The sequence below is a fragment of the Melospiza melodia genome, chromosome 19 (genome assembly GCF_035770615.1).
Source record: "Melospiza melodia melodia isolate bMelMel2 chromosome 19, bMelMel2.pri, whole genome shotgun sequence".
NCBI classification, from domain to species: Eukaryota; Metazoa; Chordata; class Aves; order Passeriformes; family Passerellidae; genus Melospiza; species Melospiza melodia.
The window spans coordinates 6584283-6610115 of record NC_086212.1 but is presented as its reverse complement, the minus strand read 5'-3'; the positions used below and the strand labels follow the sequence as shown (position 1 = coordinate 6610115).

Below are 25833 nucleotides of genomic sequence, written 5' to 3'. Positions count from 1 at the left end.
AGGAGTGAATTAATGTTAGTGATGTTCAAACAGAAGCACGCAAAGCTCTGAGGGATGATCAGTGGTTTTGTTTTGATGTGTGTTGTGGTGGTTGTTTTTTATTCCTCACATTCTCCTGAAATATAGCACACAGGCTTGTCTCTAAGGGGGGCACATTGCCAATAGTCTAAAGGTTATATTATCCCAGTGACCTATTTTTATACTCTAATCGTGTTCTGTTTCAGCCAGCTCTTTCTAACCTTCCATCTTGCTCAGTTTTGTGCTTGTCTGGGAAAAAAAAAAAAAAAAAACAGAAAAGCAGAGATAATTGCCCTTAGTCCCTGAGTGCTGAGGCAGCCTCTGCCCAGATACCAACACACAGGAGAGGTGCTGCTGTTACAGCACAAGAGCAATCCAAACACACAGCTCAGAAATGGGCACCTACTTGAGACAGGGGGCTGAGGAGCACTGTGGGGCAGAGCAGAGAGGGCTTCTCTTAAAGGCAGATTTTCAATGGAGAAGTCCAGCAGTCTGGAGAAGGGTGAAATTTTAATGAATAGCTCTGTTTAACTGGTCTAAATGGAAAAGACTCTTTTCTGCTCTAGGCCTGCCAAGGAATGGAGAATGAATACGATTGTTCGGTCAACCGGCTCCCACTGCATTTAGACTGTACCCGTGGTTTCAAAGCCAGGCTTAAGCTACAAAGCACCCTGACCAGCTGGCATAAAGAGAAATTGTTCCTTAGTACAAACGTTGCCTGTGATGCTGCTTGAAGCTCCAAAACTGCTGAAGTTTGTGCGTGTGTTTGTACATTCGTGCAGTGTGAAATAATAAGATGTGAAGAGCCTTTCTTGCCTGTGTGGCCTCTCTGGGGCTGTGGTTATTGTATTGCTGGTGGCTCTGCTTGTTCATGGTAAGGTCTGAGTGCCTGCAGAGTTAGTGTGCTGCCAATCTGCTCTGGAGGGGAAAATCTCACTAACTGCTCATTGATGAGCTTGCAGTCCTGAATGGGGTTAAAGCCCCAAAGAATTAAGTGTGTCACGACCTCGGTGTGGGTTATGAACCTCCAGGTGCAAGGGCATGGCATGGGGATGCGTGCCAGAAGCCAGGGTGATGCTCAGCAGCATTTTTAGGCTGCTGGAGATGTTCCCATGCTGTGACTTCCTCCCAGCTGCAGCCTTAGCAGAGTTACTCAGGAGGATGCTGGACTCTCCAGCTAGCTGGGATGCACAGCCACACAGCGGGAACAGAGGAGCTCAGCCCTGCCAAATCTTGCCCTTTCTTCTCCTTCACAGAGCCAGGCTGGCACAGCTGGCAGAGAGGTCCCTCCCACACCTTGGAAGTTTCTCTGGAGAGGTGATCTGTCCCTGCTGGCTGTGTCTGTCTGTATGGAATGACAGGGATGTGGCTTGGAGAGGTCTTTGCTGAGATGTCCATCCACACAGTGTGTCCCTGGGATGGATTAGCAGTAGCCCCCACTGGGCATCCTTCAGCAATAAATAATTCAGACTGGTGGAACTCCTACGTGACTTCTCATGAATGGACTGCAAAGGCAGAAGGAATGTTAATGTCCAGCCAAAGAGGAAGAGTCCCAGGACAGCCCTGGCTGGCAGCAGGGCCTGTACCCCAAATCCATGAAGCTGTTTATCCTCCCTTCCCCATCACCATGGTAAATGCACCCAGTCCCAGGCTGCTGAGCTGGCTCCCCGGGCAAGCTGGGTGCCTGTCATGCTGGGGAGATCTCTCAAACACAGGGGGAGGTTTGTGGGAAGGGGGCTCAGCCCTCAGGTTTGAGTTGTTGGTTCTGGCCACAGGGATCATTTATTTAATGGCCTGGCTAATTACAGTGTGATTGGGAAGTCATCTGGAACTCCCAGAGACAGCGCTGCATCTTCTGACCCTGGCTGGAGGTAGAGCCTGAAGGGAGAGACAAAAACTCAAAAACATCAACTTTTCTTCCTCCTTTGATTTCTTCCTCTTTCCCCCCCTCATATGATGCTATCAGCTGGGGCCTGCAGAGCTTCAGCTTAAAAACAAACCACTTTTATTTAAAGTGCCAATATTGTGCTTGGCTCCATATGAGACAGAAACATTAACTTTGTCTCTGACCTGGGGAGCGTGTCTGCCTGCCTAGCAGGCACTGAAAGTGTTGAGAAAACTGTTATTTTACTTCTATTTTAGTGCTGATTTTTAGAAACGGAATTTTTTATTAATTTCATTTTATTTTAACGGAGCACTCCCTCTTCAGCAGAGCCCACAGAACAGGCAGCCATCCTTTGTGTCCCCATGGAGTTTTGTCCCTGCTGGCAGGGCTGGGGGCAGGGGAGTGTGTCCCCATGTTCCCATGCCTGGGCAGAGGGGCTGGAGCTGCTGTGTCCCTGTGCTGCTGCCTCGTGGGTTTTCTGCTTGCTGTTTCTAGGCGAGGTTTGCAAAAGGTCACAAAAAATTAATCTGCTAACTGGGGACCTTGGCTCTGCATGCAGTGAATGTTTTGCATTAACAACCTAACTCGTTAATTCAGTGAAACATTTAAAACCAAACCAGTTATATCCAGCCAAGCTGGAAAAAGCTGAAAGTTCATACTCAGCAGTGCAGATTTCGAAACCTCCCTTTGTTAATCTCTGTAGAAGTAAATTTTCTGCTATTGCAGAGCTAACTGTGACTGGTCTGGGCATTGTTTTCCTCAGCAGAGGCAAAGCTGCTCTGCAGAGCGTTGGTTTTGTACCTGGAACTGCCACCTTTCCCTCCAGCCTTCATTTCTGTGAGCATCACTGGGAAAAAAAATTGGTTTTACTCTGCTTTAAGTCAGTTTTCCATCAAATTTCCAGCAGCAGGGATGGTTTAGATGCACTGGACATTTGACCTGCTTACTCTGCTACCTTGTTTTGAAATTAGCAGGTATAAATTAAATTGGAACCATGAATTTAAGTACAACAATTTTGTCTTCCTGGCACCAGGTAACTCTTTCATTCAGTTTTGTCTCTTTGTTCCAGTTAATCATAAAATAATACATAGGAAATAGAATTCTTCACTCATGGCTGTGCAGATGGGTCTGACGTATCTGCAGTGGTGATATATACACTGAGATCAGTTGCAAGGATCTTTTTCAATTGATTATTTTTTCTGCCATTAATTTACCCTATCAATTAGAACACCCTCACTTATTTTAATGAGGGAGAAATCAGAGAATTATCCATTCTGTTATATATTAGTGGTGTATTAAAGTATTAAGTGCATTCCAGAAGGTGAGCAGTGAATAAAACATACTTCCAACATGTGGTTATGCAACTGTTCCGTGGAAATGAAATGGACAAACAGTACACTTGATTAATTTTTTTCCCCCAGTAAATTGCCACTGTGATTCACTTCCAGCTAAAATTTGCAATCTGTGTTCTCAGGTGGCATTAATATTGGAGCCCCGCAGGAGAGCTGTGGTGGCTGGGGCTGCTTTGATTGCATTTTTAAGGAAAGTTGTTGGAGAGAGCACAGAGTTTGATGCAAATGTGCTGGTAAATGAAATGCAAAGCTTTTAGGTTCTCTGTAGGTGGGTCAGGGCATTCACACTTACCCAAAATAATAGCGCTGGAGTGCTCAGGAGAGGCACTTTGTTAATGTGGCACAATGGGGGTCTTTGTGTGTCGCTGTTGCTTTGTATCAAATTTACTCTGTTGACAGATAAAAATCATCTTTTTGATATCTGGAGACTCCATAAACACTGGGTCAGATCTGTCAGGGACTGGAGCTGTCTCAGTAATGGAGACAGGAGTTTGCTGGAAAGAAAAAAGGTTGCAGAGGGCCCAGCAGCTTCTCTCTGTGCTAAAGCTGCAGAATAAAATGAAATAAGTATTCCCTTTTACCAATGCTTCCCTGACATGAAACTCCTCTCAGCCTTTAAAGCTGTATTTTGTAGCCTTCAGGCTGATCTTACTGCTTTTTCCCTAATTGACTCGACTTGGAAAGGTCATTGCAGCCTGCTAGACTGTGTAATATTTAACTTAGCATCAAAAATGAGCATCTCAGGATTGGTGTTAAATGGATGCTGTTCCCCTCTGAATAGCACAGCCCATTCATAGCCATCCAAATATTCCACTTGCTAATGCTAATGAATAACTCTGGCCCTCTGCAGAGGGCAGGACCAACCAGGAGAAGGTGGGATGGATGAGAGTGGCACAAAGCAGGTATTGAGATGTGCAATCCACATGCTCTAAATCCAGCTCACGGCTTTCATACCTCTTTTATTTATAGAATTTTTTTTTAAAGTTATAACTTCTAGCTCTTCACCGTGCCTTAGCATAGCAAGCAGTCTTTTCTGATGCCAAGTTCAGTGATGACTAACACTGTTTACAGGACTGTTTTGTAATCTCAGATCAGCCCACATTAACGGGAAGTTACGTTTTCCCGTCAGTCTTTCAAACGGTGCCTGAGAGTTGCTGAGGCCAGAGCCAGCCATGCAGGCTCTCCCATTTGGAAAAAATGATGTCAGCTTTCAGAACCAGCTTTTTTAAAAAATCTAATAAAGTTAGGGAGGTCATTTCAAATGGAGCTTCCTCCATTTGATTTTTTTTAAAAATTTCTTTTGCATGAGGATCTTTCATTTCTCTGTTCTAAAAACTACCAACAAAACTAAGCACAGGAGGTATTGCATAAGCACCAACAAGGCATTTGCCTGATCTGCATTTCTCAGTGCATGAGATCAGCTCCAAATATCTGATCTGAGAAAGCTGCTGGTACACAACTGCTGTAACTGATAGGAATTACCTCTGTGAGTCATCTCATAGGATGGTAAGTCTTTTTTTTTTTTTTTAAGTTCAAGTTTTTTATGAGTGTTTTTATAAAGCTCAGTTGTTACTGTAAATCTCAGGGAAATCTGGCACGGAGTCTTTGTAATATGAATCAGTGTGTCCATATGCTTCCAAGTGACCTTGCAGTCTGGAAAAATACCATTTTATCCCTCTGTTGAAGAGAGAAGAAAAGCAGAGTTGCTGTAGAAAAGGTTGACAGAGAGGTGTCAGCAGGCAGATGACTCCTGGTGCCAGCTACAGCAGCTTTGCTGCCCTGGGGTCATGATCTCAGGCACAGAGCATTTGCTGTGCAAGTGGGAAAGCTCCATCAGGCCAGGAATAAGGTTGTGGCTAATGCCTCAGCCAGCCCTGACCTTCCACGGGCTGGAGCACTTCAGGGTCTGCTGGAGCTTCAGAGGAGGAAAAAAAATAAAGGAAAAAGTTTATTGCTGGTTGGTTGGGTTTTGCTTATTTTTGTTTGGTTTTGGTTTTAAATGTAACAAATCTCTGGTTAGCCCAAGGCCAGCAAAATGGGCTTGCACTGACGAGAAATTACCCTTTGTTAGGGAATATCCCAGTGCACAGGGTGGTGTGACTGCCAAAAGCTGCAGAGGTGGTGGGAGGGGAAGCCTAGGAAGCACAGGAACAGTGTGATGCTGCTCTTGAGCTGTGGGGCCTCTACCTTGCCTTGCAGCTCCAAGTGAGGACTCACAGATGGTGTTGGAACAGGAATGAAGTGTACACAGGATGGGAAGGGCATCTCCCAAATGCTTTGCAGGCTTGCTGAGCAAGAAGGGCTAAAATACTGCAGCCTCCTCACTCCCAGCAGCAGCTCTGGGTGTCTGCAGAGACTCTTGGCACAGGCACAGTGCTCTGAGCTGGCAAGAAACTTCCTGACAGGATGGATGGAAAATGCTGATTTTGAAAAAATTGAAATGTTCTGTGGGGAATATGTGGATTTTTCATCCTTTTTTTTTGTGATGGAAAGCAGGCATCTTTCCCAGGTGACCCTGCCTGGTGTCACCTCCTTTGTGAGGCTGAGCTGGTACCTGGGTGCACAGGGAGCCCAGGCACTGCTCTCCCTGCTGAAACACCAAGGATGGGTCTTGACAGGGCAGAATGAGGGGGAAATTCAGTGTTTTTCCTCCTTAAATGAGAATTTGATGTGGGCTGTAAAAGTGACATGTTTGTGTGTTTGGTTTGAAACAGACAGGTTTAGGTGTGAAAATACAGTAAATCCAAGGTCAAATTAGATTTTTCCAATGAAAGAAGAAAAATTATTTATTGAGTGAAGCAGTTAAATACCAGAGCAGTTGTACTTTGTCTAGTACCAAGGGAACTAACCCCTCCTCCCTCTCCTTATCCTCAGGTTCAGTGGCAAATATGAACATTTGTCAACAACTCCTTGGGACACCATGAGTTTGCTGGAATCTGGACCACAGAACACTTGCAATAGTGCTTTCTAAATTTGAATTTCATTTAAATGAAAGAATAATAGTCCTCTGGATCAACTGTAGCGATGGCTAGCAAAAGGAAATCCACAACTCCCTGCATGATACCAGTAAAAACACTGGTGCTTCAGGAGACCGAGCAGGATGCTGGCGAAGATGATCATGAAGGAACACAACCAGAGGCTCCTGCAGAAGGACCAGCAGCGAGTGATGCTGGGGCCAGCAGCAGCAACAACGGAGCTTTGTCCAACGGGCACCGCGGCATTGCCGACGGCGACACTTACATCTGCAAGCCTTGTGACTTTGGCTCTCAGGACCTTCACCAGTTCTTTGGGCACTTGGACTCTGAGCACCCAGACTTCAGCAAAGAGCCTGCATTTGCCTGTGCTAGGTGCAGCTTCCTGGCCAACAGCCACGAAGGGCTCTCGCACCACAACGCTGAGTCGCACGCCGGTGAGACCGGCTTTGTCTGGAGGGTGGTGAAGCAGGACACTCGTACCACCGTGGAGCAAAGTCCCTGCGAGGCCACCAGCAGCCATGACCTGCCAGGAGAGCTCCCTGAGGAAGGGGCAGACGGCCAGTCTGAAATTATCATTACCAAAACCCCTATCATGAAGATAATGAAGGGGAAACCCGAGGCCAAAAAAATTCACACGCTCAAGGAGAATGTGTCGAGTCAGTTGGGCGGTGAGTCAGAGGTGAAGGATGGAGAGCATTCATTCCCAAATGGGTCGGTGCCAGTCAGCCAGCCCACTGCAAGTTCATCAAAGTCATCCCACATAGTGAATGGCTCTATCATAGGAAACGTGCCTGTTCTGCAGGCGGGGGTTGCACAACTTGTGTCTCTGCAGCAGCAGCCCCCGTTGCATCAGCAGCTCCCTACATCCAAGTCCCTTCCCAAGGTGATGATCCCACTGAGCAGCATTCCCACATACAATGCTGCCATGGACTCCAACAGCTTCCTGAAAAACTCTTTCAACAAGTTCCCCTACCCCACCAAGGCTGAGCTCTGCTACTTGACCGTGGTGACCAAGTACCCAGAAGAGCAGCTGAAGATCTGGTTCACTGCCCAGAGGCTGAAGCAGGGCATTAGCTGGTCACCAGAGGAGATCGAAGATGCCAGGAAGAAGATGTTCAACACTGTTATCCAGTCTGTGCCACAACCCACCATTACAGTGCTGAACACGCCCCTGGTTGCAAATCCTGGGACCGTTCCCCATCTTATCCAGGCAACTTTACCAGGCCACGTGGTGGGGCAGCCAGAGGGGACAGGGGGGCTGCTGGTCACGCAGCCCATCATGGCAAACGGGTTGAAGGGCACCAGCTCCTCTTTCACCTTGGCAGTGAGTTCTGTCCCCAAGCCACAGCCGGCAGGGCAGCACAGCACCGTGAGCTCCAGCAACACCTCCGGGGTCAAGGTGGTCAACAGCGGCCAGTCCCTGCTCACCGCCTGCCCTGCCATCTCCTCGCAGACCTTCCTGGATCCCAATGTCTACAAAAACAAGAAGTCCCACGAGCAGCTCTCAGCCCTCAAAGGCAGCTTCTGCAGAAACCAGTTCCCTGGCCAGGCTGAGGTCGAGCGGCTGGCAAAGATCACGGGCTTGTCCACCAAGGAGATCCGAAAATGGTTCAGCGACAGGAGGTACCACTACAGGAACGTGAGAGGCGGCCGGGCCGTCTTCCCTGGAGACAGTGCTCTTGATTCCCTGCCTGAAATCACCTTGGATGTCCCACCCAGAGGAGCTGAGCTGAGTCCTGCGGCGATGGCGGCTACGCCGGCCCCTCACCACCCAACACGGCGGCAGTCATGGCACCAGGCACCTGACTTCACCCCGACCAAGTACAAGGAGCGAGCGCCGGAGCAGCTGAAGGCCCTGGAGAGCAGTTTTGCCCAAAATCCCCTTCCTGCCGAGGAAGAGGTGAACCGCCTGAGGGGGGAGACGAAGATGACACGGAGGGAGATCGACAGCTGGTTCTCGGAGAGGAGGAAGAAGAAGGTGGCGGAGGAGAATAAGAAAGTGGAGGAGGTGGCTCAACAGGAGGACGAGGAGGCAGAGAATGGCGGCGGGGAAGGGGAAGACTCCTCGGATGAGCAGAGGGCCACGAGTGAGAACGGCTCAGTCGACGCCTCCGGCAGCAACCCCAGCTCGGCGGAGCGGAAGGTGAGTCCCATCAAAATCAACCTGAAAAACCTGCGAGTGACCGAGTCCGACGGCAAAACCGAGGTACCGGGGACCGGCGCAAATGAAAAGGGGGACGGCAGCTCCAGCCGGCCGCCCACCCCTCCCAAAACCAAACTGAACTTCAAAAAAACGGCCCAGCAGCGGCATCTGCTGAAGCAAATGTTCGTGCAGACCCAGCGCCCCACGAACCAGGAGTATGATGCCATCGTGTCCCAGACGGGCCTGCCGCGGGCCGAGGTCATTCGCTGGTTCGGGGACAGCCGCTATGGCTACAAGAACGGGCAGCTGAAGTGGTATGAGAACTACCGGCGGGGGCTCTTCCCCCCGGGGCTGGTGGAGGTCAGCCCCGCCGGCCGGGAGGTGCTCGAGGACTACTACGAGAAGCACAAGGGGCTGCGGGAGGAGGACGTGCCCGGCCTCTGCGAGCGCGCCCGCCTCGGCGCCCAGCAGCTCAAGGTGTGGTTTGCGGTGAAGGCGGAGGAGGAGGGCAGGGGCTGCGGCCCCGAGGCGGCCGGCAGCCGGAAAGGGCCGTGCGGAGCCGGCGCGGAGGCCTCGGAGAGCAGCGAGGCGTGGGAGCCGGGCGGCCAGGAGGGCAGCGCCGGGAGCCCCGACGCCCCCGGGCCGCCGCCCGCCACAGGGCTGGGTAAGGCCCCTGCCTCGGCGAGGGAGGGCTGCGGGGGGCACGGCGCTCTGCGCCTCGCGTGTTTACAAACAGCTTCGGTGAAGAGCGGAGCGTTTGAGGTTTAACCGAGGAAGTGGTGAGGAGCTGGCTCTGGAGGAGAGGCGTAGAGGAAGCGCGGTGAGGAGGGTCTGGCAGGACGGGCGCCGCTGCCTGCCTGCCCTTTCCTGCCTAGGTCTTTGGGTGCTGGCACCACTCAGAAAAAAATCCTAGCTTTGTTTCAAGCTGGACTAAAACTTTAAGAGTGTCTGGTCATTTTAGAAGATGACCCATGGATTTATTGATTTATTTGGGAAGAAAGGGGCCTGGCTGCTTGTCCTGTACTGCTGGTTCCTTCCATGTCCCTGCCTGCCTTTCTCTGTCCTGCTGCTGCTTTCCAGGTGTGAGCATCCTTGTTCGCTGTGGAGAAAGGTGAAGGTGGAGGCTGCAAAGGCAGGAGGGGACATGTATTCCCCAGAATTCACTTTTGGAAGTCGTGTGTCTGTGTGTGTGTTGGAGAGGAGAGGTGCTTTCCAAGCCCTTGGTGGGCTTTTCTGCAGTGCAGTTGGGGGCTGCTTCCCTCCTGGTAGGGTTGCCATCAGATGGGGATGGCAAAGTGCTGGTCCTGTCCCATGGTGGTACAGACACAGAGCGCCTTACTGGCCAGCTGGGATCTTCTCCAGTTCCACTGCCTTGCTTTGGAGCTTTCCACACAGCTCTGCCATGGTTGCAGACCTTAAAAAATAGTTATAAAAATCGAGTAAAATTCATTGCTTCCCATCCCATCTGATTTGGAGAAGGTGGAGCATGGGTGTGGATGGGTCCTGCCTCTGCTGTACATTGTGTGTGCTTTGCAGGGCAAGGGTGAGTATGGGGACTGGTCAGGGGCCAGATTTTGTGCTTGGAAGGTGGCTGTGCCCCTGCTAGTGCCCTCTGAGCATGGCTTCTGCCAGCCAGAGCGAGGGTCCTGTCAACCCTCATGGCACAGAGGTGCTTAGCAAAGGTGCATCCCTCCTTAGGGGTGCAAAGCCAGCTCCACCCCCTCAAGGATTTTGGGTTTCCTGGCCCCTTTGAATGTTGCTAGCCCTTCTTTGCAGCTGACTCTTCTCAAGGCTCCTGATCTTTCCGATCCTGAGGCACTCCTGCATCCCCTCCTCCCCTCCCAGCACCCCACCTGGAGCAAGGCCAGGAGCATCTCTGACACCTGTGTTCTTTTTCAGAAACAGACTGAACTGAAGCCACCAGCCCCGGAGGACCCGCTCTTACCCTTGAGAAGAAATTAGTGATCTTTGAGAAACCCATGGGCCGGCCTGACCCAAGCCTGAGGAGCAGACGTGGTGATGAAGCACTGCCATCCATGAGACCTTTGGGCACAGCACATGCACAAACTGGGCACTCTGTGCTGAGCTCTTGGTGGCCCAGCCAAGGAGGTGGCTGGGAGCTGGCAGGGGCTCAGCTCACACCCAGGAAATAGGATGCTCCTGTTTGCTTTCCAGTGACAGACTTTCAGATTTCATATTCATATACCGATGCCTACAGCTGCCTATACAAGCATAACAAATCTCAGACATTGTGTAAACAAGGTCATTGCTTAGATATGGACTATCATGGCATAGTACTTGTTTCTTTTTTCTTTGTATTTTTTTTCATCTGTCCATTAAGGTGTTTGTTCTCTAAAGGTTGGCATGGCTGCATATATCCTCTCTGCCCTGGCAGTGAATGGCTTTGTGGGCACACAGATGTGAGTGTATTACGAAAGGGAAAGGATTTGAGAAGAAAACTGTCAATCTTGAATTTGGGCGAGATTCTCTTCCCTCCAGATGAGGTTAGAGTGAGCATTGCATACTCTGATAAGCAGCAGGTTCCCAGACTGAAGCAGCCCAGGAGATGGAGTTTGGTTTCATTTGTCCCTTGCTGGCTAGAACACATTCCCTGTGCTCCTGGAGCCTGACTGTAACAGGCTGTTAAATCTCCAAGTCTCTCTTTAATATCTGAGAGCTAGCACATAATAATTTTTGCATCCTGACCTGGAATCCTTTTCATTGTTTGGAGAGAACAGTCTGTTCTTCCGAGAACAAATGCAGAGAGTCACAGCGTGGCTGTGAGTGGTTCAAGTCATTGTTGTCACCAAGGCAGCGGCTCTGCTGCCACCAGGAAGTTTCCTTCTTGCAGCCCTATGTGGCAGATCCTCCTGCAGCACTGCTGGTGATTTCAAGTGTTTGTTCCAGTCCTTTTTGTTTTAATTTTCTTTTTTTTCCCCCTTTTTTTTTTCCCCCAGGCCATGTGCAATAGTTCTGGAAAAAGAGCAAAATAAATTTCCCAGTTATCCTGCCTGCTGCATGGTACCTGTACATTTTTAATGTGTGTTGTCTTGTGTGGTTGCTGTGTGATGCAACTGCTTGAACATTTTTGCTTTAAATATTCTTTTCTAATGGAAAACAAAGTCTAGAAGGGAAACTCTTGAGCTGAATAGTCCAGCCAAATGCTGTGTCAGATCATTCTGTCACAAACTAATCAAATCCCAACTACAAATTGGTTCCATGTTTTGCCTTCACTTTTGCTCTTGGAAGGCAAGTCCAGAAATTGGCTGCCTTTGAGTGGTTAGAAACTGTATTTAAATTTCTAGTTTGAATTAATTTGTGGCTGGTACATTCCTGGTTTGTTTTGGAGCCAACATTGTCCCTTAACTTAAATAGTTTTTGGTGTTTATCTGCTGATGTATTTATGGAGAGTAGTCATAGCTCCCTATTTTTTGTCAAGCCAACTCAGCCAAACTTTTTCAGTAGAAGGTTTTTATTTAGTGAGAGCTTTTTAATGTGGGAGACTTTATTGTTGGTGGTAAATGATATTTATTAGGAGGGTGGGTAGCAAACCCCAAAGGGTCGGATCCAGAGATTTACAAAAAAATCTGTTTTAAAAACAAAAAAGCTCTTTCAGAACCTCTTCCAAAGATGGTGTCTGATTTCTACCTTTAATTGCCCTTGCTTTTGCAATTCTTTCTTTGCCCCCTCTTCAAGAGGCCGCCCTGCTCAGCTGCAGGAAGGGGCTGTGGCTGCTCAGTGCTTTGGCAGAGGCTTCCCCTTGCCTGGTGGGATGTGCTGGGTGCTTGTGCCTGAGCTCTCAGGGCTTCCCTGGTGTGACACCATGGCCAAGTGTGACCATCTGCTCCAGGCAGAGGTGACCTGCACCTCGCTGTAACAGGGCTGTGGAATGCCACTGGCACTGTGCATCCCACAGCCAGAGCAGCCATCCCACCACGCTGTGAGCAGGGGTGGCACTGACCTGGAGCAGCCTGTGTGGCACCCTAAATTTGCCTTTGGGAGCGCTGCTGATGGTCATGGCACAGTTGGAGGCATGACCAGCAGCCATCCCACCTTGACTGGTGATGGCTCAGCTGGTGGCATCCCCTCTTTAGGGACCGGGGACAGCTGCCCTGTGTGACAGCCCCAGGAGCTCACCCTCATGGGTGCAATCCTGTGCACCCCAAAATATCAGAGAGGGTGGCAGAATCTGAGTGGTTCTAGAGCTGAAAGCAGATGTGGGAGTTGTGCAGCCTGAGGATATGGATGTATGTACAGTGTCACCTTCAGAGAACAAATACAGGTAGGTCAATTTACTCTGTAGTGTCTGTGTACATGCAGGTTTATTTAACTACACATATATACAGTTCAGATATGCCATTGATTCTTTATTGCATTATGATGTACATTAAAAATGTACACTTTTACTAACTACTTGCTATATAAATAAGTTGGAAGTGTAGTTTGCCCATTCAAGGTGATTTTCTGTGGGATTTTGGGTGTACACGTAAGGGCCTACGGCTGATTGGAAGAGTGATCCCCACTCCATCTACAGGAATGCTTAAGGACTATGGTATGAACTGGTCCCTTCAAACCATGTTTTGATGCACTAGCTGAAATATTTTGCACTTGGATTGTATTCAGCCAGTTTTCCAGAAAAATTGAAAAGAAGTCTTGTGAGCTAGAGGGAGAATTTCCCGGTGTACACAGAAAAACCAGCCTTGAGGGTTGGAAGCTGCTGAGGTTTTTGAGCTTTGTCTCCATGCATTCATACAAGCACAGCAGGAGTTTTCTTTCTTTTGGGTCAGAGGAATTTTTAAAAGTGGTTCCATGCAGGCTCCTCTCGGACATGGCAACGGGGCTGGCAAACGCCTGTGCGTGGGGAGGGTGAGGTTTAGAGACAAAAAAGAAATCAAAACATGATCGAATTCCCTCTCTAACTCCTACATTCCTTGTTATCTGCATTTTTTTAGTTGACTTGAAATCTCCATAAAAGTATAAGCTGAAGATTTTTGAGGGTTTAGCACTGTGGTCTTCTGTTTGTCTGCTGAGGAGAAACAGGTGCCACCTCCAAACAGGCTCGGTTTTGGTGCAGGACATTGGAAAAGTGTTTGCATCTGAAACTGAAGAGAAAAATTGAGAGGTGGCTTGACAGTCCCAACAGCAGCTCTTGTGGTGTTTAGAGGAAGTGTCACCACAATTCTTCACAGTGTGTGAATATTTATCATCATCTAATCAAAGATGACTGTCTTGACTTGAAAGGGGTGTAAGATCGAGGTGATGTAGCCAGCATCAGTAAGGAAGGGAAATGAAGTTCTCCACCTCCATCCTCTGTGCCTGAGCTTGGGCTTGGCAGGCACAGCTGAAACCATCAATTTTAATCCATGTGAATCTTGTTACTTATGTCTCTGAGGCTGCTTAGATTAAGGGCACAATCCAATTGCTTAATAACCCGAAACCCTGATTTGTGCTGGCCCTGCCTTGCTCATGGGAAGGGCTGCTGGTTCTCCTGGTGCAAGGAACTGAGTTTCTTTATTCATTGATGTCAGCAGCCCCTGCCTTGAGATTGCTAGACATTGTTCCATGTTTCATTTGGGTACCTTATTTTTCAGCTCTGTAATTAGCATCCTTGAATTTTTTTTCTTTGTTTTTTAGCAGAACACTGAACAAACAGTGATCTACAGGTTCCTATCTCCACTTGCCTGAGAGCTGAGTGATGCTGCAGCGTGGTGGGAGGATGGGCACAGGTGCTTGCAGGTACTTACTGTGATTTCATGTCCCCTCCCTGAGTTGGTCACCAGGAGAAGCCACCAACAAGAGCAGTAGCTGCTGGCAGAGAAACACTGTAGTCCTTAACCTGGTTGGAGGATGCTCACCAGAGCTGGAAGATGCCTGCTGGGTTATTTTTGTCATGTGTCCCCTGACAGCTGAAGAGAAGGAAGCTGTAGTAGGCTGGTTTTTCATTTAGGGTTTGGGTATTTAATTTTTTTTTTTAATTGGAAAGCAACAGATTTTGGTCACGTGCAGAAGTGTTATATTGATTTCCCTGCAGCCCCTCTCTTACAGATATAACAGAGGCAAACTGATCACAAGCTTGCTCACTGGGAATCAGAAGAAAAAAATGATTTTTGAACACTTGGGCACAAATTACAAACAAAGTGAATCGGGTGCTGCACATTCCCATTAGGGTGACAGTATCCAAAATGCTTGTAAAGGTCTTCTCCCTATTGCCCAGATCATTTTGGCTTTGCTCTCTTCAAATCAGTCAAGGTCCTGATGTGATTCAGCTCACCTGTAAAGCTCTGGTGTCACTTCTCAGCTGATCCCAAAACCAGCAGGGTAAGTTTAGGCAACACCACACATGGAGGGGAATGAGGCAGTTGCAGGCTATCCCTGTTCTTCTTTTTATTGAGAAATTTAGTTTCTGCTGTATGTTTTACTGGCAGTGGTCTGTGCCAGGAATGTTGGATTAGCATCAGAAAACTAAAGCAGAGCAAGGGAGCTCAGTTATGTAAGCAGTGATTTTTTTTTTTTTAATTTTGGGTTTTCTTGTTATGGCCCAAGTGCTCTGTTGGCTGACATTTGGCATATTCTGCTGGCACAATTAAAGCCCCTTTTTCCCTGTACTGATGGAAGGTGGTGTTAGGAGGATTCTTGCTTACTGGTGCTAGTGAAGGTTGGGCTAGGAATCCATGGCATAGAAAATTTCTAGCTAAAATTGCACTTTCTCTCTGCCCCATCTGGCTCGTGGTGGTGTTATGGGTACGTGGCTGTGATTCCCCTTGCACATACTAACATTGCACTAAAAGAGAGACTTTGGGAACAGCGTGTTGATCACTTTGTTTCTCAGCAGACCACAAAGTCAGCCTAACGGGGTCTCTTTTTATTTTTATTTTAATTATTGTTATTTAGAAATCATGCTGGTGCTGAATGACCTGGAATTTTTGCTTGGATTTATCCAAAGGAAAATGTAACTGTAGCTGCAACGGGACCTTTCATAAGGGTGGCCGGTGCAGTGAGGGAGCAGGGTGAGAGCTCTGCTGTGTAAAGCTGTCTTTGTACCAGGGAGCTGTGGGGGGTTCCAGGGGGGTTGTTACTTTGGATTTTTTTTTTTTTTTTTTTTTCAAAGACCACAATTTTAAATGGTCACCTTGGCAATCGTGTGAAACAGGAAATAGTTTTTACTTTTGGTAAAGGTTTTAAAGAGGAAACAAAAAAAGAAGCTGCCTGTGATTGTGGGCTGTAGCTATTACTAGGGCTAGGGTAGCTTGTACGTGCTATGGACTTTACCTGCTCTTATTCTGAGGGCAAGAACTCCCTGTAGCAACAATGCCACTTCTGAGAAGTGAACGGCAAGTTTCCCTTCCTTTTGTATATGTGGATGTGAGGGTGGGCAAGGGGAAGAGCTTGCTTGTACAGTTTGTTGAAATGAAACCAGACATTTTTGGTTGTTCCTAAATAAAGAGCGTAAAAATCAAACGTGAGTTGAGTGGTGCTTGCACTGGGATTTGGGAGGGCCCAGCAATGGCTGCTGGGCTGGGAGTCCTCCATCACAACCTCCTCATTTATTTTAAAAGAATGCCAACTTTTCCATGGGGTAAGGTATGAGTGAGTGCCCCAGACACCTCTGCCCTAGAGGTGCTTCTTCATCCCAGAGTTCTGTCCCCAGCCTGCCTCAGAACGGGCAGCTGGAACACATAACTTTGTTTTTACCCTTTTGAGTGAACAGCATAAAACCTGAGGCTGTTCCTGGTTATTTTTCCTCTCCTAAAGCCAGGAGAAAGGAGGGAGCAGTGCAACCTCTCTTCAGGAGCGGCTGCAGGGCACAGAGCACCAGACACCTGAGCCAGCACACACATAATACTGACACTTTTATTGTCATTTAAAGCTAGAGCGGCCCTGTAAATGTCGAGTTTCACTACTGGACCCTTCGGCAGTGGCTATACAGGTTCAGATGTGGTGGCACCAGGACAGACAGAGGTGCTGCTGTGCTCACTGCAGGCCCAGAGCTCTGGGCATGGACACAGCACAGGATGGCTGCAAACAGGCTCCAGCAGCTGCACACAATCTCTGGATTACAGGCAGAGCAGTGACACAGAGGCTGGATGGGGAATTTTTAGGTCTCTTCTTGTGATTATAGACAGTTTGGTCTGTGGCCTCTGGCAGCCTGGCCGCACCGACGCTTCTTAAGGGCTTCGTGGTGAAGGTTGCTGGGTGCTTGGGGCTGGTTCGGGGTGGGGTTTATTTCCAATATTTTTTTTTTTTTTTAGTTCTCCACTTGAACACACTTCAGCAGAGAAACTGGAGAAGCTGCCTGAAAGTAGGCCATAGCAGTGCCGTTTCCATAGAAACCAGTTCACAGCGTGCTGTGAGATTCACAAGCACTGGAGGTGCTTTCCCCGCCACCGTGGGCTACAGCCGGTTGTCCCCGTTGACCCGGGTCCTCCGCAGTACCCTGCAAAGGGGCACACACAGGGGACACAGCTCAGCCTCTCCATGGCACGGCCAAGGACAGCGCTCTGCTGGGCTCAAGTTGCCCACTGGAGTAAAGTAGGGGCACAGCCACACCGCCCTTGACTGGGGATCATGGCACCAGATGTGGCGTCCCACCCTTCTCCAATAGCAGAGACTCCCACAAGCACTGGCACAACTTGCAGCTCAAATTTAGGGTTTGCAAGCAGCAGACAAGGATGCAGCTCCACTTTGGGCTAGGGGGATAATGGCACCAGCTGTGGTGTCCCACCCTTCTCCAATAGCAGAGACTCCCACAAGCACTGGCACAACTTGCGGCTCAAATTTAGGGTTTGCAAGCAGCAAACAAGGCTGCAGCTCCATTACCCCCCTTTGGGCTAGGGGGATAATGGCACCAGATGTGTCCCACCCTACTCCAATAGCAGAGACTGCCACAACTTGCAGCTCAAATTTAGGGTTTGCAAGCAGCAAACAAGGCTGCAGCTCCACAAGGCTGCAGCTGCAGCAAACAAAGCTGCAGCTCCATTATCCCCCTTTGGGTTAGGGGGATAATGACACCAGCTGTGGTGTCCCACCCTACTCCCATAGCAGTGACTGCCACAAGCACGCCACAAGGACTGGCACAACTTGCAGCTCAAATTCATCCACTTTGGGTTAGGGGGATAATGGCACCAGCTATGGTGGCCCACCCTTCTCCCATAGCAGAGACTCTCACAAGCACAATTTGCAGCTCAACTTTAGGGTTTGCAAGCAGCAAACAAGGCTGCAGCTCCACTTTGAGCTAGGGCAATAATAGTACCAGCTGTGGTGTCCCACCCTTCTCCCATAGCACAAACACTTGCATAACTTGCAGCTCAAATTTAGGGTTCGCTAGCAGCAACCAAAGGCTGCAGCTCCACTTTGGGTTAGGGGGAGGCTGCATTCATTGCCCCCACCCCAAATGCAGGGGGTGTGTTATGCTGCAGAGCAAGAGCTGACTGAGCACCGGCCTCACCTTCGCTCCCGGCTCTCAAAGTGGTCAGCGAGCTGCTCTGGGGCCACACGGAAATCCTCGAAGGGCTGCTGGTACCTCAGCTCAAAGGAGCCCTCTCTGCCTCTGCTTGCCAGCAGCTGGCTGGAGCCATCCCCTGCTCGTTCCCGTAGGGATGAAGCATTGAAGAGGTTTATTTCGCCATTTTCCTGCTTGGATGAGGAAAAAAATGCTGTAGTCAAGGGTTTGTGATTTTAAAACATATATCCTGTAGTAAGGGCAGTTGTGGTGCAGGGCCCTGGCTGCCCTGCAGGCTGTCCAGGGCTCATGGGGGCTTGGGGTTTGCAATGTGCAGCTGCTCTAACAGCCATCGCTGGCTCTCACCAGCACCATTTTAAATGAAGAAATAAAAGAACCATCTGTCTCAGAAGGAGCCCTGCCCTCTGTTTATGCCAACAGGGACAGCCCCAGGCCAGCCAGCTCTGTGATCCTGAGCTGCAATGTCCCTGGAGCACAGACAGGCACTGTGACAAACCCGCCTTCTCCAGCTTTTGCTGAAGGGATTTGCAGGCAAGTCAAACCCAGTGCAGGCAGGACCCTGCCTGAAACACCCTGAGACTGCTGCAGGAGGCAAACCCAGTGCTTGCTGTCCTGCTAGGCATCCCTAAGGAGCAGCACTGGGAATTCAGCCATCCACAGGCACTCAGGCCACTCACTGAGCCTCACTGCCCCAGGCTGGGCTCTCTGGCTCTGCTCCTCAGCCCTACAGCATGGTCACCTTCTCGTGTGTGCAGCCAGTCTCACCTTGCAAGGGAAAATGTCTATCTTGACAAGCAGAGAAGCCAGCTCCAGGTTCTCACTGTAGTTGTTCTTGAGGGGAACAGCTCGGAAACCTACGGCAGAGACAGCCCTGGTGTCACTCCCTGCACGGGAAGGGAGGTGGCAGTGCCCTGGCACAGAACTCAAGGAGGTTTTCTCCCACAAGACCCTTTTTCTCTTCTGCCAAGAGAAGCTGTGGCTGCTCCATCCCTGGTAGTGCCCAAGGTCAGGCTGGAGGGGGCTCGGAGCAGCCTGGGGTAGTGGAAGGTGTCCCTGCCTGTGGCAGTGGGGCTGAAACAAGATGGTCTTTAGGGTCCCTTCTAATCCAAACCAGTCCATGATTCTGTGATTCTCCAAACCCTCAAGTTTCCCTCCAAGTGGCAGGTGGCCCCAAGGGCTGTTAGCAAATGGTTCTTCCTTCCTTCCTTTAACTGGTTGGGGATGGGGACAGGCTAAGCCAGCCTGGTGCCCAACAACACCCTCCCATGAAACTCAGCATCCCCTTGGCTAACAGTGTGAACTGGTGAGGAGCACCACGACCCCCTCCCTGCTGTCCCAAGTGCCTCACCTGTCTTCAAGCCTTTCACCAGGAAGGTGGCCTGAGCCAGGAAGTTCTCGTCACTGAACATGTCCTCCTCGTACACCACGAAGCGCAGGAAGGCAAAGTCAGGGTTGCTGACCTGAAAGTGGAACTGCTTCGGGGTCCAGAGAGGGTTCAGGCCGTTGTCAGCTGCTCACAAAACACAGCTGTCAGTGGGCAGCCCCACTGAGCCCCTCCACTGCCCCATTGCTGATGCTGGGCTTGGGGGCAGCACAAGGGCAGCTCCCAGCTCGGTGCCAGGCATTGCTGCAGAGCCCAGGGCTCACACCAGGGTCAGGGGTGCTCTGATCCTGGTGTGAGCCATGGATCATCTCCCTCCCTCCCTTCCCTTCCCCACCCCACTCACCCACAATCTCTGTTTTCTGCTTGGCATTGTCGTACTCAGCACCAGACACCTCCACCTCCACGAAAGGACAAACGATTCCCCTCCCGTTTTTGGGAAGGTGCCTGGCCCCCAGGACCTGAGCAGAGAGCAGGAGAGGCTTGGTAAGAGACAGGAACAAAGAGGAAAAAATGTGTTTGCATACCAGGACATTTTCTTCCCAAATAAATCACCCTGGCTCTGCTAATTGGAGAGGGAAGCAGCACTGACAGCCAGCCCAGCCGGCAGCTCGGAGAGAAATAGCTCCCACCCCTGGAAGCTGCTGTAGTGTTCTTGATCCACAGTTTGACTTGTAAGCCACAAAAAAACCCAGCTGAACTGCTCCAGGTTCTGCCTGCTGCCAGCACAGCCAGGCCGGGGCCACAGCATCCCTCCCTCAGCTGGCCAAGCTGGAGCTGGGCTCCCACCCAGCACTGTTCCCTGCTGGGAGCACTACCCTGGACCCCTCGTCTTTGCTGAAACTTCTCAGCCCTCCTGCCTTGGTGTGAGGAGGAGAAGGAGCTGCTCTCCGGCCTGCTCTGCCTCGTGCCTGCAGCACAGGCTGTGCTCCACTCATGCCAAGCTGCCTCCTTGCAGGAGAGAGCCACGGCAGCTCCCCCTTGCCCGTGGCCATATGTCGCTCCAGCACGCTGCTGCTGCAGGGGAAGGACCTGCTGCCAGCTCTGGATCATGTGCTTTGAGTCATGCTGGGCTCGAGATGGCTTCTCCATCCACGAGAGCTGGCTTTGGTGGGGACAGCAGGCAGCTCTGCCAGACAATGAGAGGCTGAGCCTGTCTCTTAAAGGCGACAGTGACTGGCTATGGCACAATGATTCCTGACACTTGGTGGGGGCAGTTGCACTTCCTGAGATGCAGGAAGAGCTTGGAAAACAGAATGGGGCAGGGATGTTGTCATCTTATTGCAGGGGTTCCATGCTGTTGTCTCCTTATCACAAAAGTTCCATACCTTCCTGATGTTTCTCATGGCCAGCTCCTCAGAGCACTGACTCTTTCCTCTTCACAAAGCAGCCACTGACCCCAGTTCCCTTCTCACCCAGACACTCCACTCTTTTATAGCATCTTCTTCTCATTGGGTACAGCTGTGGCCTGTTAAAGTCAGGCCTGCTCCTAATCTTTGATAATTGGCCCAGCTGCAACTCCTTAGGGGTGAGATTACTTTCTACACTAGCTTTATTTTCTTATATTCCATCCCTCTACACAGGGAATTTTTAGGGAGACAGTGGGCATGGGATCAGTGGTGCAGAGGGTAAATGATAGGGTGTCCCCATGGAAAAGGGCTGTGGCTTTTTTAGGCGGGATTACTCTAAAACAGAGGTGGCCACAGAGAAAACCTGTGAGCACCTGAAGGCAGGATCTCCACTGCATCCTCCCCAAGGTCTACATAAGCAGAGGGGACTGGCAAAGCAGACTGCTGACCCATAGCTTGGTTCTGAGACCACAGGGAATGCCTGCACAGGCTGCTGGACCCTGCTGGTCCAAACATGGGACCCAGCTGGTTTGGCACAGCCCTCCAAAGCTTTGCCTGGCCAGCTCTCCCATGTCCCTGCAGAGCCACAGGAACAATCCAGCCTCAGTTGCACCATTAGGGAAGTAAAAAAACTCATCAAGCATCCACACCCCATCCTCTGGCACCCTCCTCCTATCATCACCAGCAGCACAACACAGAAATGGCCTGAGAAGTTTGCCCTGACCTCGAGCATCTTCCTAAGAGAGGCCATGAGCAAAAGGAAATGGAAACATCGAGCCTGGAGCAGTTCAGTGGCAAGGAGAGGACAAGGCACAGCTCTTGTGTTGTTGGCCTGTGGATGCAGGCTCTGGGGACAGGGATGTCACCTCTGCGGCTCGTGGATGCCATCTGCTGGCACGGGGACCTGCACAGGAGGAGTCCTGGGGGAGCACCCCGGGATGCTCCTGCTGCTCCTCTCCAGGCACCCTCGGCAGCACCCACGAGGGCCTTTAGGGCCCCTTCTAATCCAAACCAGTCCACGATTCTGTGATGCTCCAAACCCCCAAATTTCTCTCCAAGTGGCAGCCCTTCCTTCACAGGGAGACAAGCCCTTCACAGGGGACAGCGAGGGCTCTCCCAGGCTGTGCTGCAGGACAGGGCCTTGGTGAGGAGCAGCTGCAGGCAGAGCCAGGAGCCCAGAAAGCCATTCTCTCACCCCAAACCTGGCACCCCACTGGGGTCTGAGCCTGCATGCCCCACACCAGGAGGAGGGACTGACCTCAATGGAGATGGACAGTGGCTCTGTGCCCCGCAGTGTGCTCTTGTCAAAGGGGTCAAAGATGTCATCCCTCATGTTGGTCGGCTGCAGGACGTACCCACACTGGCCACTGGACATGAACAAGGCCTGGTTCATCTGCATGGGCTTGTCTAGAGCACAGGCAGAAGAGACAGGAGATGAAGGATACCCTGTGCACAAGCTGGATCATCACCCCCATCACTGATGCTTCCCAGGAAACCCTTGGCAAGAGGAGCTGGCTCATTCCTAAGCAATGTGTCCCCACGTGTCAGGGCCATGAGGTGACTCTGCCATACACGATCTGCCCAACTACCCAGAGCTCCATGGGTCACCTCCCCTCTTTTCCTCCTATTTTCAGCCTTCCATGTGCAGCCTGTAGCATTTGCCAAACCCCCTGTGAGATGCCTGAATTCACAGAAGGACTGAAAAAGCCAGCAGGAAAGAAGAGGCAGGTTGTTTGCTGGTGTGCTGGTGAGCTGAGCAGGCTCACAGCAGGGTTTGGCAAAGGCCAGGGAAGGGAAGGCTGGAGTGCATGGCAGGAGCAGGAATGGCAGCTGGGCAAAGGCAGGAAGAGCAGCCAGCTGGACTCAGACCATGCACCCAGCTGGTGTCACAGGGGCAGCACCATCCCCTTTGGCACCTGCCCTGCTTACCACCAGGGACCCGGGAGAACCCACCCCCTGCCTCCTCTCCATTCCATCTAGTTCTCATGATGGCACAATCCCCAACCCCAGTGCAGCTCCTTGGCTCAACCCAGCCCTCCGGAGCTGGTCTCACTGCCTGCAGAGCCCCTCTAAGACCCCGAACCCCTTCCAGCCACCCATTTTCCTGGAGCAGAGCTCAGCAGGTGGCACAAGGTACCCCAGAGCCAGCCCACCCTGCCTGCTGCCCTCACCCGGGGTCTGGAAGTTGAGTGCCACCAGCTGGCTGCCACAGATCCACATGGGCAGGGGGTCGTAGTTGGAGGAGTCGAGGCGCTGGCCCTTGGGGTAGATGCGGGACAGCTGCAGGCGGTTGTACTGCAGGAACTTCTTGCCCTTGATCTTGTTCACGTACTTCTCTGCCTTGGTCTCGGGAAAGGAGGACATGTCCCGGTAACAGGCCCGCTCTGTGCCGATCTCTGCGAGGGGACAGTTCTGTGTGAGCCAGGGGCACGCTCCCTTTGCTGACACTCAGCTGTCACAGACATCTTTTATGGAAAATCCCTTCCTTAGGATTTTTCCTCCTGAGAAGCTGAGAAGCCTCAGGAACAAAATGTAAGCAATGGTTATCTGCTGCTGTGGGATGCAACAGGTGCATCTGGGATTGGCCCATGTTGGATGTTTCTAATTAATGGCCAATCACAGTGAGCTAGCTCAGACTCTCTGTCCGAGCCACAAACCTTTGTTATCATTCTTTTCTATTCTTAGCCAGTCTTCTGATGAAACCTTTTCTTCTATTCTTTTAGTACAGTTTAAATGTAATGTATATCATAAAATAATAAATCAGCCTTCTGAAACATGGAGTCAGATCCTCGTCTCTTCCCTCAACATAAGACCCCAGTGAACACACCCCAGTGAACTCAACCACCCCAGCTCCTTCCTGATGCCATCCTCTCACCCCTGGCACAGCCACCAGGGCTGTGCAGACCCTGCTCTGCCCCACTGGGTGTTTGTCAGGTGCCCAACACCAATGAGAGCACCAACACAGCTCCCACTGACCAGGCACAGTGCTCCCAGCCCCACTCCCTCGGCAGCTGCTCTGTGTGCTGACAGACACCAGCTACACAGGGATAGGGAAGGGAATTTGTACCCTCTGGAGCTACCCAGAGCTCCAAGGTAAACTGGGGATTTGGACACCTAGCCCCAGCTGAGATCTAGCTAAAGCAGCCCCTTGGGGCACATCACAGGGTCTGTAATGCCACAGTGATGGCCACCAGCTCAGCAGATGCTCACTCTCTTCATCAAAGGGCACAGGTCGGCAATAGACCACCAGTTCTGAAAGCTCCAGGGCAATCTTCTTTCTCCTCTCCATCATCTTGCCTTCAGAGAGCTGCCAAGAGAGGGTGAGAGAGATGTCAGGCCAGGTAGGAGCAGTGCTGATGGATGACCCAGCTCACAAGCTGACCCTCACTGCTTGGTGTGGCTCCTGCCCACCAGGGACCACCAGCAGATCTGCCAGGTCTGCATGGGGGACATCACACAGGTAGGGCCTGGCTAGGTCCTACATCCTGCCCAGAGCAGGGCTGGCAGAGGTCCCAGCACAGGGCATCTGTGGCCTTGCCACCCTTCAGTGATGGAGATCCCCCACTTCCTGAGGCTGTAGCAGCCACCCAGTTGTCCCATCTTCCCAAATATCCACCCTGAACCTCTCAAGCTGTGTGGCCACCACCTCTTGCCACATCGTCCAAGATTGCTCTGGCTTTAACATCTCCGCAACTGCTCTGCCAGCCCACACCTCACCAGCTCCTCCCTCCTGGAAAACCCATCAGCTGGAGACACAGGAGATGCCTCCTGCCCTGCCAGGGGCTCCCCAGGCTCACCCTGGCATCAGCAGTCTGAGCTGCCTCGCGGATCTTCTTCACCCAGTCGAGCAGGTCCTCGTGCGTGTCGGCCGCCACGTCCAGGGACAGCCGTGACACCGAGGCCATGCTGATGGAGAACACGAAGAGCCGGTTGTTCTTGCCCTCGGGGCGGATGGCTGTGAGGGACAGGGAGCGGGGACAGCGTCACTGCAGGTGACCATGGTCAGCAGACCTTGGCTGAGCCAAGCCCTGCACAGGCAGCAAGGGGGAGCACAGGCACAGGGACTCATTGCTACCCTGGCACTCCACATCTACAGGAAACTCCCATTTCTGGAGGCAACAGATGGAGCCCAGGCAGCAGAAAGTGAAAGCTGAGCTCACTGAAAAGCCTCAAGGAGACTTTGCAATGCTCTCTACCAGGCACTCACCGATCTGGCAGGAGGGCACGTCCAGGACCCCTCCGAGCAGGTCTCCCAAGGGACTGTTCTCATCCAGCTGCTGCTGGGAAGGAAGCATAGCAGGATGATGCTGGGCACAGAGGGCAGAGCAGCCCAGCTCAGGGGGCACACAGACCCTCCTTGCTGCACTCATGGCCACGCTCACCTCCCGCTCTGGCTCCAGGCTGGTGGGACTTGTAATTTCCTCTACGTAGTTGGAAGGGAACCACAGCTGCTTTTTGCCACCATAATCTCCTCTCCACCTGGAAGGGAGGGAAGGGGCAATGTCAGCACCTGCCATGGGACCCCAGAGTATTCTGAGTGGGGGTGAGGGGAACTGGCAGCTCTTCCATCATCTGCTTTTAGGGTTTGTGAGGCTTTGGAACCCCAGACAAACCCACTCCTAGAGTGGACACACCTTTGTGTGGATGGTGACAGCAAGGTTTGACCATATCCCCTAGGGAAAAGAGAGACTCACCAGCCTCCTTCCTGTTTCTCCACATTCTGGATGATGGCATTTTTGGTGAAGGTGAGCTCGTCCTCCCTCTGTGCCTTGTAGTCAAACAGGGCTTTGACTGCACACTGCAATGAGGAGGGGTCCCATGAGGCTGGCAGGGAATGGACAACGAGCCCACAGCATGAGAGATCACCTCCCACCACAGATGTGTTTGCTGGGGGCTGAGAGGCACATCATGTGCAGGCAGGCACCATCCAGCCCTGCTGCCAGAGGCTGCCAGACCACAGTGACATCCTGCAGAGCAAATCAAGGCCCCCACTGATGCCAAAGCAGAGCTCACAAGTCTGGTATGGCCCCACACAGGCACTCTCCTCTGTCCCAAGAGCCACTGAGGGGCTTAGTTTGGAGAGCTCAGAACAGTTTGGAGAGCTCAGAAGGGGCAGCCCAGCCTGGGAACTGGAGGTTCAACCTCCGCTGTCTCTCTCTTCATGGTTTAGAAATGAGTGTGCAAACTAATACAGCTCCTAGAAAATAAAACGACCCCTGCTAAACCCTCCAGCCCTGCAGTTTGCTTTGTGCCAAACAGTGAGAGTGTAC

General features: G+C 51.2%; 2 protein-coding genes across 7 annotated transcripts in view; one reads left to right on the top strand and one right to left on the bottom strand.

The window, feature by feature from the left end:
* Positions 1-15831, top strand: part of ZHX3 (zinc fingers and homeoboxes 3) — a 46401-nt gene extending 30570 nt beyond the window's left edge. For 4 of the 6 annotated variants that reach the window (XM_063172204.1, XM_063172205.1, XM_063172206.1 and 1 more), the window contains 2 exons: positions 6130-8850; positions 10273-15831. In XM_063172204.1, coding sequence (XP_063028274.1) covers positions 6280-8850; positions 10273-10335 — 2634 coding nt within the window. In that variant the 5' untranslated portion in view covers positions 6130-6279 and the 3' untranslated portion in view covers positions 10336-15831. Of the gene's footprint in view, positions 1-4367; positions 4762-6129; positions 8851-10272 lie in introns of those variants that run through there. The other 2 variants (XM_063172207.1, XM_063172209.1) reach the window with 2 other exon arrangements.
* Positions 15832-16206: 375 nt separating this feature from the next.
* Positions 16207-25833, bottom strand: part of PLCG1 (phospholipase C gamma 1) — a 50103-nt gene continuing 40476 nt past the window's right edge. Inside the window, exons 21-32 of the mRNA XM_063172203.1 lie at positions 25258-25361; positions 24946-25042; positions 24771-24843; positions 24361-24518; positions 23774-23870; positions 22735-22959; positions 21822-21970; positions 19561-19675; positions 19182-19343; positions 18599-18687; positions 17819-18006; positions 16207-16807 (exon numbers count right to left, since the gene is read on the bottom strand). Coding sequence (XP_063028273.1) covers positions 16765-16807; positions 17819-18006; positions 18599-18687; positions 19182-19343; positions 19561-19675; positions 21822-21970; positions 22735-22959; positions 23774-23870; positions 24361-24518; positions 24771-24843; positions 24946-25042; positions 25258-25361 — 1500 coding nt within the window. The 3' untranslated portion in view covers positions 16207-16764. The remainder of the gene's footprint in view (positions 16808-17818; positions 18007-18598; positions 18688-19181; positions 19344-19560; positions 19676-21821; positions 21971-22734; positions 22960-23773; positions 23871-24360; positions 24519-24770; positions 24844-24945; positions 25043-25257; positions 25362-25833) is intronic.